We start from the raw sequence: 12,248 nt of genomic DNA, 5'->3' as shown, positions 1-12,248 counted from the left end.
TTAAGTAGAGCAGCTCCACAGTGAGCTGCACTTTGATGGCGAGGTTCCCAGCTGTCCGATAACGTATAAGGTTTTAAAAAATGAGAATGAAAAATGTTGTGGTTTTCCTGATTGCAGTCGACACCTCTAGACATCAGCAGTTTTGACGTTTGACAGTGTTGTTGTTGTTGTTGACAGATTGGCTGTGTGAAGGAGTGCAGAGAAGACGAGTTCCTGTGTCTGAACCGTGCTCACTGCATCCCTCGACGCTGGCGCTGTGACGACGTGTTGGACTGCATGGACCACAGCGACGAGGAGAACTGCAGCCAAGGTCATTACAGAAGGGTTGATGTTGGACTCCTAGATACTTGAAAGTGAAAAAAAAAAAATCACAATTCTCACAGTGATCCAAAGTCTTTACATTGCAAATATCATTACTGAACAATGAAGCCATTCAGAGCATTTAATGTCAGCAGAGAATAGTATATGACAGATAAGACGGGAGCACATCTGGCCCAGGTAGGGACTTTTAATATGAGAATGAGGGATTTGAAAACGAGATAAAGGACAGAAATAGATGCCTACTTTGCTTTTTGTGAAGCTTAATGGTGCAGGGCTGTGTGGATCATTATGTCCAAAAATCTGTCTTCTAATCTTGTCTCAGACGGATTGTGAGTCATATCCTCCTCAGTGTGGAACGCACTCCTCCACCTGAGTTACAGTGCTCACAGGTATCGTGGACTTATCTGTGTAATTGCAGGGGCTTTCTTCTGCCGGGCTGATGAGTTCATCTGCAACAACACCTTATGCAAACTCCACACGTGGGTGTGTGACGGCAAGGACGATTGTGGAGACAACTCTGACGAAGACACAGACATGTGTGGTGGGTTGTTGATGAAATCTCTCAAGGCCGTTTTCTTTCTCGTTCAATTCATGTTTGTTTTATAAGCCACTCTTTATCCAAGGAGAGAATATTTCATTCTTTTTTGAAGATCCTTACATTAGCTCTTTATGTACTTTTGCTTCCACAGCAAAACTCCCCTGTCCACCTACAAGGCCGTTCCGCTGCCGCAATGATCACGTGTGTCTGCGCACGGACCAAGTGTGTAACAAAGTGGACGACTGTGGTGACAATTCGGATGAAGAAGAGTGTGGTGAGCACAGCATCTGCTAATATACTGTATACCTGATATTATACCTGCATTATAAGTGAATTGTAATATTGAAGCAAATTTATATTAAGGGTCAGTTTATTAAATGAAATGGCAGAACAAAACTTAAGAGAGAATCCACGATGTGTTATAAATTAGTGGTCCTCAGCTTTTTTAAGCATGCATTTGCAAGTTGCTGTGTTTTCCTCCACCCTGCGGTTTTACGGCCAAGATTGGTTTTAAGGTTTGTTTAAGGTGTCTGTGTGTGTATAGATATCTTAGAGAGGACCATTTTGAGCCGAGAACCAACAGGGTGAGGACATTTTGGCAAAATGAGGACAACTCCTCTATATTGTCATTGATATGTTCAAGATACAGTGGCCCTGACAGCACTGCAGCAAACATATGCAAATAGATGAAACACAAGCAGGCATATTAAGACAACAATTGTGCCATAAATACACACAACACAGCCAAATAAAACATATGTTCTGAATTTGCACCTGTTGCCTAAAATCACAGTGTATTGATCTCTCAGGGCCACCGTGACAAAGTCATAAGGTGTCCTGACATGTTCCCTCATCACACGTCCAGCGTGAACGATCACACACAGCAGACAGGAAAGAGAGGGAGAAATCACTTCTCTCATCGTTCACTCTTTCATTCCCCTGTCCTCTATTCATCTCACTCTCTTATTCCATTAATACGCCCATCCATCTCATACCTCACTCCATTACTTCCACCCATTGTATGCCTCTTCCCACCATCCATCTCTTCAGTCTCACCTTAATCCCATTGTTCCCTTCATCTGCCTCTCCATCACTTTGTCCCTTTCCTTCTCTCGCTCCGTTGTGCCGGCCGCTGGAGTCGAACACCCGTTCTTCTTTGGAATATTCAGGGGGAAAAGATTTATTCAAGAAAATGAAGTAGCAAAAAGAAAAGCATGCAAAGAACCTCAACATTGTTGTTGGGTAGATAATTAGCAAACAACTGTTTCTGTGGTAGACACATGGCCACTGCAGCATGTTTTCATCGTACACCATGAGCTGAGATATGAGTGCTAGTGTTGTCTTTTTAACTGACACTGCTTTTTGAAGCAGAGGTGGTGGCCGGCAGACCTCGGCCCTGCGGGAAGACGGAGTTCACCTGCAGTAACCGACGCTGCGTCCCCATCCAGCTGCAGTGCGACCTCTTCAGCGACTGCGGCGATGGCGGCTCAGACGAGCAGGACTGCAAGGCCTGTGAGTGCAGCACCCGCTTGTCTTATATCATATCACAGGAGTATTCAGAAGAGATGAGAAGTAACGCATGTTTCTGTGATGTGATCAGGAACGTCCTCATTTTAGACCTGATGTCTTATCATTAATGGTAATATATGTATGCCCATGTTTGAGGTGTGTGGCTTGAGATGATGAGCATGCCCGTTTGGCTTTTGCACATCAAAAGAAAGGCACAGCGGGTGTTGAGGTTGCAGAGGACCGGCGTGTATTCAAAGTCCTGCCTTTATTTGTAGATTCCAGCGGAGATGTATGCGGAAAGAAAACAAATCCATGTGGAGAAGACGCAGTTTGCAACCAGACATATGCAAATTCTGTATGTCAGTGCAAACCCGGCTTCAAAAGGAACCAGAAGACAGGTCAATGTGAAGGTAACATATGATGATTGTTTTAAGATTTGCATTAGAGTTTACAATAAAATGTATGTTACGGCAATTTCTAGTGCATTTAATGACATTACAGATAAGACATTTGCATTGACAATGTCATAGAATAAAAAGTGAGGTAACTGACAGCTAGTTCCAACTTTGACAAAAAATATGTTTTTGTATTATTGCTTGTTTGACCTATGAACATATGTGACTGTCTATTGCCACAGTTCATTTTCCGTATATCTACTGTATTGATCAGGAAATCAGGTTTTTCATAGAATACTCGGATCAATATATCGACTCTGAGTTTTGCTGTGAATAAAATGTCATTCGAAATTCTGTGACCTGTTAAAGTATAAGTACTAGGCTTCTAACAGGTAAAATACATAAATTATTGTTAATCGAGAATAGTTTAATAGCCACAAAGACTATTTGTTTCAGTTGTGACAAATCATATCGAAATATGTCAAAACGAACGCGTCTACTTTCACAGCAGTCATTTAGACATTAAGGTGAAGTTCATAAATCTATAATTAAGTTGTATTAATACCATGATTATTATTAAAGATTAACATGTGGGTCAGGAAGATGCATTCATTTCTTCAGCGATCCATCTTCTTCATTACATGTCATTTAGCTGACGCTTTTATCTGAAGCATCACATCCTTCAACTAAAGGATATGATGAAGAACATTGTATTTGGTGCATTATTGTCTGAAGAGAGGCAGCTTTTGATTATTGAGTCAACCCTGTGACCTGGTTCTTGTTTCCCAGTTAATGGCATTTTTCACTTAGTTAAATCCTCTCTGCCTCTTTCCGCATGCAAATCATTTCCTCTTCACGAACGGGTCATGGACAGAATTGAAATAAGTTGTATACTGTTTGAGGATTCCAGATGAGCTGCTTGTGGCCTTGAACTCTATCATTTATTATCTTTAAACATGTGTTTGGTGTTTCAATCATGTCGGAAAAATACAAATAAGTAATAAGAGACTTTTCTGAAGCAATGTTTTCTATAGAGAATCAGACTTCTTTCCTTTTTTTTTCAGAGATAAATGAATGTCTGCAGTTTGACACGTGTCCTCATTACTGCACCAACACCAAAGGATCTTTTAAGTGTACGTGTGACCGCAATTATAAGGAAATCAATGGCAACTGCATAGCAAAAGGTATGATCGCAAAGTCGAATATCACAAACTATATATTTATACGTACATAAACTGTAATACTGTGTCCTGAAACTGTTGTCTAATATTCCAAATACCCAACTTTCCCCTGTTTTCTGTTTTTTCTTACTATGAATAACTCAGGACCGGAAGATCGAGTGCTCTACATAGCTAATGACACTGAAATCCGAAGTTTTGTGTATCCATTTAACCAGAGCCATGGACACAAACTGCTCACTCACATTGAGGACAATGCCCGCATTATTGGGATGGACACACTCTTTCACCACCAAAAGTTCATCTGGGCTACCCAGTTTAACCCGGGTGGGATTTTTTACAAAGACTCTCTAGACAGGAGTCAAACAAAAACAAATGTCAAAAACATCGTAAGTATATTTGATCTATATCCCATCGTGTAATATGTGTGGTAGCCTTGTTATAAAATATGTTTACTTGTTTAATTGTGTTAACATATTTGTATGTGTCATATTAATTCATTAATTTATAGGCACATTAAGCTTAAAATGCCATATGTGCTCGTGTTGGAGGTGTATGACAGGGTGATAAAAGTTATCACCCTCCATGTTAAACTGTTTAATATTGTCCCACTGTCTTTCATGAGCCACATCTTAAAGTCAATCTCTGCACAGAAGTGAAATAGAGCTCCTGACATTGTGGCTCTTATCGTGTGCAGTGTTCAGACTTCCGGCGCCCGAGAGATATTTCTGCTGACTGGATCACAGGCAACATTTATTGGACTGATCACTCTCGAATGCACTGGTTCAGCTATTACACAGCCCATTGGACTAAATTACGATATTCCATAAACGTGGGCCAGCTTAAGGGACCAAATTGCACCCGCTTGATAACGGACATAGCGGGAGAGCCATACGCCATCGCTGTCAACCCCGCCAAAGGGTAAGTAGTGGACTATTTTCAAGCCATTCTGTCTTCCTGCCGACAATTCTTTACACACATATTCACTGTCTAGCCGGTGCATCATATCAAGGACATTTCACTTCAAGTGTAAAAAACCCTTTGTCCATCGAGATACTGCAGCTATGAGATGCTAAATGAATTATTAAACCTTTGTCAGTTCATGTTTTACTGTGACTCAATTTTCTGTTTCTGTTAAAGAGACAGTGTAACTGTGACAATGTTATGAATGGAGGCTAATCATTGGTAAATACTAAATAATTAAAAATATAATTTTGTTATTAATTACTTGGCTATAGTGGAAGTAGCCTAATCACTAACGTTACCTTTCTCATAATGACAACTCAGACCAGTGCATCAAAGGTGCAGACTAACAACAACAACAACAACGTCATTACATCCATGTAATTAAGAGATAACGTGTTTGGTAATTGCACTTAACATTACACCAGTGGACATGACATCATCACCAGGGACACAAGCATCAATGAAAATCTATACTCAAACACAAATGTGTAAAATCAGACTCTATACATGTTATATAGAAGCATGTATTTATCTAGAGGCTGTGTACTATAGATACAGAGCAAAGTAAGTCTTTTACAAGAGGAGGGTGTCAGGGCGTTACAGTATTTGTCTTTGTCTACTTCAGGATGATGTACTGGAGCGTCATAGGCGATACCTCTCATATCGAAGAATCCGCCATGGACGGCTCTTTACGGAGAGTACTCTTGGAGAAAAACCTCAGGAGACCCACTGGTAGGCATTTCATTTAGATCCCATTAAATACTCACATCGTGTAATATGTCTTCCCTGTTGTAACTTAGATACCTCGATCAATAAGTATTAGTGTTGAATGCATTTCCTTTCTCATAAAACATGCATGTTTACGAAACTGGGACACAACACCACTGCTCTGTAGTGCTACTGGTCACCAGAAACTCCACAGGGTCCCTTTATGATTTGGCACATATACAGTATGTATGTACATGTATGATCTCTTGATCTTTTTTTTTTTTTTACGTTTGACCACCTTTTCTTTTTAAAACGTTTAAATAAGGATCCCCTCTGTTACGAGGGAAGATGTCTGCAGCACAGGCATCTTTTGAAGTCAGTTCCATGATCATAAAGGATTGTGGGATATAATTTACTTGGCTGAGAGAGAGTGGACTTTTTGAGGTTAGAAAAAAACATTATTCAACATCAATAAATGTCAGGGACATTCTTCAGTCTTGTTTTCTCGGAGCTTTACCGTGAAACCTTGAACTGTTCGACTTCAAAATGTCTTTGCATCACAGATTGAAGTTCTTCATCCTCACATAAACCAGTATTGTATGTTTCAATTCCATAGAAATACATAAGAACAGACATTGGATCTCATTCTATCACAAGCACAGAGAAAGTAATACAACCAGGGTAACTGCCATAACACACAGGATAACTACACACAATCGTCTGTACATCACAGTGATGCATGGTATACAGAAGGAATAATATAATCACACACACACAATATGATGTGTGTCCCTGCACAGGTGAGGTCGAAATACAAATATTTAGAGATTCCACATATAGATTCTTCAACGTATATGATTCTTGTCGTACAGTCAGTGTAATCATTGTATCCACCAATGTATGTGGCTCTAATGGAGAAACTTCTATATGGTACCTGCAGATACATGTGAAACGGTGAAAAGGTTCTTTCTAACCAAGAAAGACTGGGTTGTCTACAGGGAGAAACTTAGTGGTGATCTAGTTTTGAAGAGCTGCTTTGGCCTCCTTTAATTCAAAGGATCCGAAGATCTCTCTTGGTCTTAGAAAGAGGAATCTATCATTGATGAAAAAGCACAAAGTTATTTAAATGTGGCCGCCAGGTGCTCTATCAATTAGTCCAACTTTTGGGGGGAAAGTTAGTCACCGCTTTGAAAATTATAATGAAAGTGTTCCTCAACTCCTCCATCAGAAGTGCAGTGCACAACAATATAGAAGGTGCATGAGCAGGTGGAATACTGAGTGTAAATATTCAACAGAAGATCTAAACAAAAGTGTTTGAACCATCTTGACCTGCATGAGATAGTTTACTGAGAAAAATAAAAATTCACTTATTATCTACTCACCACTGTGCAGATGGAGCGGTGGGTGTTTGACTCCCGCACTGAGAGATTCAACGAGGATCCCTGTGTAATTTTTTCTGGTAAATAAGCTCCTTTCGTTATTCTCCCACAGGACTGGCCATCGATTATTTCAACCAGCGTTTATACTGGGCTGATCCGGAGCTCTCACACATAGGGAGCATGAGATTGGATGGCTCAGACCCTCTGGTGACAATCAGTGACAGACACGGTAACTGCTCGACAAAGCACGACTTTCTTCTATTAAACACACACTTTGAGTTCTGCTCGGCTTTTTGTCAAGTAATTGCAACAATGCCACTGCAGCGCTCTTCCAAATAATGTGTATTAAAATGAATTAGCCCACATACATACTGTGTATACATCCTTCTACTATCTAACACAAAACAAACTTAGACTATCCTTTCCTTTCTCTGCTGGTTCTACAGGAATCTCCCAACCATACAGAATCGATCTATTTGAAGACTTCATCTACGGAACTGGACTAAAACACGAGGTGTTCAAGATCCACAAGTACGGCAAACAATCTGTGGAGTTTCTCAGTCTGGGGGTGGAGAAGCCCACAAACATTTTAATCTCCCATCGTTACAAACAGCAAGATGGTAAGTTGTATTTTTTATTGAAAGTATATTGATAAACATGGCTCTTGATGGTTTTATTATATTTTATTCTTTCAAATTTTAGTTTTATCATCACTAAAATAAAGTTCTGTTACATTTTGACTTTATTTTCTCATTGCCTTTGGCATTATCTTCTTTGACAAGCTGAGTCTTATTGCCTTTAGTATTTAACCTGAAATGAACCAAACTGGCGTTCAAGGCAAAGTGTACATGTAGCACTTGACATTTAATATTGGTAATTAACCACATTAGATCCACCTTGAGAGCGACCACTGATATTGTCCTGAACAGATTATCTTCAACCTCAAAAGAATAAGTTATCACAAAGGTTGAATTGACATTGAGGAGAAGTGGAGAGTATCAGCCAAAGAAGGCTATTAAACATAATTGTTTATAGACAGTCGTTCCCGTTTCATCCTGTGAACATATCACCATGATAAAAGAGACGTGAACACGGTTCATCTGAAGAGGGGTTGTTAAGGTTCCTGTGTAAGATTTAGGTGAGAGGGATCTACTGGTAGAAATTGAATATAAAATAATCCTAGTGATGTTTTCACAAGTGTTTCTCATCTAAATTAGACAAACTGTTTTCTTTACCCTAGAATTGGCCTTTATATACAAATACTTTATATTTACGACAGGAGCAGGTCTTCTCCACAGAGGCTGCCATTTTTTTTACAGTCGCCCAGCCTGGACAAACTAACCCCAGTTAGTGAACAGAAAATTGTGCAAATGTGAGATGTAGAATCCCCCGGCTTCTTTTCGATCAGCGTACAGCAGGTCCAGCTTTCTACCTGCTCTGGTCAGCAGTCCACAAAGTGAAAGTGAGGATGGACCTGGAGCTCATGGAGAAAGACCTGGGCTGTAGTATCAGGAGTCTCCTGGTTACACAGTGGATGATGGGTTAACTGACGGTTGTCCTCACTGGGGCCCTTAGCTCGTCCATTTTATTGGATTCATTGACAAAAGCACGTCAAGGTCGATGCTATTCAATAAGATGCTGAGAAATTATGTGTCCAACTACCCCTGACTATTCAGCCTGGAGACGAGACGTGTCAAGTCATTCATATAATTTAGCCTTGAGTCTCTGTTGGTTTTCAAGAAGATAAACACCCTTCTAAACAGAAATAAATCGTTTTGGTCTGAGAAAGAACAAACAAACTTTTAATAAACAAACAGCTGTTCTCATTAAAGGTCAGACTGACGGAATAGCTTCTTGTCTTTTCTTTTTCTTTTTTACTTTCCCCACAGCATCAAATCCATGCCTGAGAATGTCTTGTGACTTTATGTGTCTGCTCAACCCGACGGGGGCCAGATGTACCTGTCCAGAGGGGAAGTTACTGCTCAATGGCACCTGTAGTGATGTCAACATCTCAGGTAAGAACCATGTCACAGATAAAAGAAGGGTGGGTAAGCAGTTTGTGAAATCCTCTGCAAGCCATCAATAATCAAGCATGTTGTCTTCAAAAAAATAAAAGACAAAAACTGCCTTCCTACCTACTTTCACTTCGAATGACCGGAGTCTTCAGCCGGTGGGAAATACACAGCTGAAGCAGTCTAGCCTGTTCTTGCCAACTTTTCCAGAATTACCAACCATGGCTTTAAGTCGGTTCTTGTTACTCTGTGATTCAGCAGTAGATTTAATGATCAATGTCGTGTCCCTCGGTCAAAAAGACGAAAGAATCACAAACATATTCAGCACCTTTCTCTCCCTGAATAGCAAATCACCAGCAAATGGGCTTTTTTTCCTCTGCAGACATTTTGACATTTTGACAGTAGGAAAAGCAGCAGTGGAAATAATAGGCTGAATGAGGACTGGATTTCATGTAGCAACTTCAGTTTCAAGGACCTGATATTTTACATGTTGGTTCACTGTAACAAGGTCCTCTCTTATACCTCCCTTTCACCAAAATTAGCAATTACATGCAGGTTTTTTAAATTTAGGAATGTTCGAACTCAACAGAGCCACCTTGAATCTTATCAGTAAAGCCTGCTTTTCCTACTATGACATGTCAAGATGTATGCTTTTGAAAAGGCAGATACTCATGATCACAGCCCACCGCCTAGATCCAAGATCAGTCGGGTACCCCAGCTGTTGTACATGCTCATCCACCACTCCCTCCACACGCTGCAGCACAGTTTGTGTTATGGTCTTTTTTTGCGGTTGTGCAGGTGAGCTGTGCCGTCCACCCTGCGAGAACGGAGGCCGCTGCTTAGCCAATGAGAAAGGGGACTGGAGGTGCTACTGCTGGCCGGACTTCTCCGGGGAGCGCTGCGAGGTCAACCACTGTACAGACTACTGCCTTAATGGAGGCACGTGCATGGGCTCACCTCTGGGTAAGTCATCTTCAAAAGTCTGAATCTGAATCATGATTCTTCTCTGCATGCTTTGCAAAGTATTTCACTTATGATTCTGTTTTTGTGGCCACCCACTCTTTTTTTTTACACTTTTTACTTGACTTGTTTTTGTGGTTTTACATCACAAAATGCTGCAGAATATTTTATATTCAGCTCGAGGGCAAAACCAAACTTGCTGAGGAAAACTTTTCACCGGCACATACAGATATTTTCAATTCAGAGTCACCTGCCCATTTCCTCCCTGCACAGTGACCCAGTGCATGATGGCGTTCAGCTGCATTTATCTTCCTTTAAACTTTCACGCCTTCCTTACTTCAGCTCAAATGTGCCACATTACATCTGCCAGTTCAGCAATTTTGTCATTGATGCTCCCGTCAGACAGGCCTCAAATATCAACCTTCTTTCCCATCAAGGTCTCTGTTCATGCTTTCATGCTTCCTGGAACAACCTGTTTTACCTCACAGCTTAGTGAATGTATATGGCTGTGCTCAGATGACAGTGGTGGAATTGAATCAGGATATATGTCCTTATTAAATATGCATTTCTTGATTTACAGGGCTGTTCATCATGGTCCCATCATAGAGTCTTACCTATAACATCTTAAGTTCCATTTGTTATTTAAAAAAAAAAAAGATCCCCGAGAACAAGGTGCTGATACAGATTGTGCGGCTTCTTTTCTCACGTAAATATTTCTGACGGCAGAACCTCATTCAAGTGGTTTGAATTCATTAACTATGTGTGTGACCTCCATTAATGAAATGTGAACAGGGGCAGTAGGTTTGTTTGAATAAAACATTCTAGTTATGCCAACGACTGGGGAGATGAAAAAAAGTGAGCTTTTGATTTGTGATGCAAATTATTTTGATTTACGTTTACTTTCTTCTTTTCCCTTTTCCTTTTAAAAACGTAAAATAAGATCTTTTTAATTTTCCACTCAGCCTTTGGGAAGCCTGTCTACCAGGCAGGAAAGAAACTCATATGTTTTTAGAAGTCAGGATAGTCACTGCTGCGTATTAAATGAAATGGCGTCCATGAGGATAGAACAAGAATAATCTTACATGCTGGGATGAATAGAGAGAGAAGGTCTTAGCTGCTGTTGATGACAATCAGTGTTATGTTGTGTTTGTTTAATTATCCAAGTTCACAATGAAAAACTGGATGGTGACACCTTTTTGAAATTTGGTTAGATTTTTTGTTTCATTCACACTTTTTGGGATTTGTGAGCTTGACATAGTTTACTGACTGACTGACCAATGATCAGAGGTGGCAAAAGTAAATTCTTTACTCAACCTTATGTTGAGAAGACAACTTGATTCAACCTCTCATGTAAAAGTATGTTTCTTCCATGTTGTCTCACATTGTCATGGTCATATGTGCCGTGTCAATTCTTTGGGGTTGCTTCTCCATCTCTCTTTGTCTTTAATGTCGTGTGAATCATCTTTTCTGTGTTATTGTCAAATCTATTAAGGTAAAAAGAACCTGTCTGGACATTGGGAAATAACAACTATTGTCCTCAAATTCATTAAAACGAGAGTTACAAGCCTGTTTTGAAAATCTAAGGAGTAGAAAGTGCAGATATTTGTGTTAAAATGTGTTACCATCGGATGCTCGGCTGGCAGAGTCTTTTCCTTACTGGCCATTCTTCTCTCAGCATGATTTGGCACAACCAGTCCAGCCATGTTCTCTGTTTTATCTCTTTTCTTAAAGGAAGAGCTTTTTTTTTCCTCACTGAAAAAATGTCTTTGAGGCAAAAGAACGTCAGTCTGAATGAATGACCAAAGATGAACAAGGGAGGGATTAGAGTTAAATGAGTTTCTTCAATTCGCTGCTTTGGTGATAAAAAAAAAAAAAAGAAAAGAACTGAAGGCAAACTCACAATCAATTAGAGGCTGGAATTTTTCCAATTGTATCTATAAAAGTACAAGGTGTCATTGAATTCCTGCTCTGGTGCTTTTGGCTGGTTTAGCGACACTTTAATGGAACTTTTGGCAGCAGCCCTCACACATTCAACCGCAGACATTCACATCTTCTCTCGTTTTTCTGTATTTTTATGTTATTAATGTGCAACAAAAAACTGTTCCTACTGGGTAGTTGCTAAATAATGAAAAATGTCATGCATAAAATTACTAAATGAACATATAGTCAGATCAGAACAAAAGTCCTTCATAACATCTTTCCAAAAATGAACATCATGGTTTATGTCCAAGTGAGATATGTGAGTATCTCTAAGCTGTAGCTTATTATTAATTTGCAGTGCA

General features: G+C 39.9%; 1 protein-coding gene across 1 annotated transcript in view; it reads left to right on the top strand.

The window, feature by feature from the left end:
- Positions 1–12,248, top strand: part of lrp1bb (low density lipoprotein receptor-related protein 1Bb) — a 174,583-nt gene that overhangs the window by 149,895 nt on the left and 12,440 nt on the right. The window contains exons 70-82 of the mRNA XM_053439172.1: positions 178–310; positions 740–862; positions 1,011–1,133; positions 2,231–2,371; positions 2,644–2,778; positions 3,828–3,947; positions 4,089–4,330; positions 4,639–4,862; positions 5,533–5,639; positions 7,107–7,223; positions 7,441–7,614; positions 8,884–9,009; positions 9,805–9,969. Of these exons, the coding sequence (XP_053295147.1) occupies positions 178–310; positions 740–862; positions 1,011–1,133; positions 2,231–2,371; positions 2,644–2,778; positions 3,828–3,947; positions 4,089–4,330; positions 4,639–4,862; positions 5,533–5,639; positions 7,107–7,223; positions 7,441–7,614; positions 8,884–9,009; positions 9,805–9,969 (1,930 nt within the window). The remainder of the gene's footprint in view (positions 1–177; positions 311–739; positions 863–1,010; positions 1,134–2,230; positions 2,372–2,643; positions 2,779–3,827; positions 3,948–4,088; positions 4,331–4,638; positions 4,863–5,532; positions 5,640–7,106; positions 7,224–7,440; positions 7,615–8,883; positions 9,010–9,804; positions 9,970–12,248) is intronic.

The sequence above is a fragment of the Pleuronectes platessa genome, chromosome 14, assembly GCF_947347685.1.
Source record: "Pleuronectes platessa chromosome 14, fPlePla1.1, whole genome shotgun sequence".
Lineage (NCBI taxonomy): Eukaryota > Metazoa > Chordata > Actinopteri > Pleuronectiformes > Pleuronectidae > Pleuronectes > Pleuronectes platessa.
This window is presented reverse-complemented; position numbering and strand designations above follow the sequence as displayed.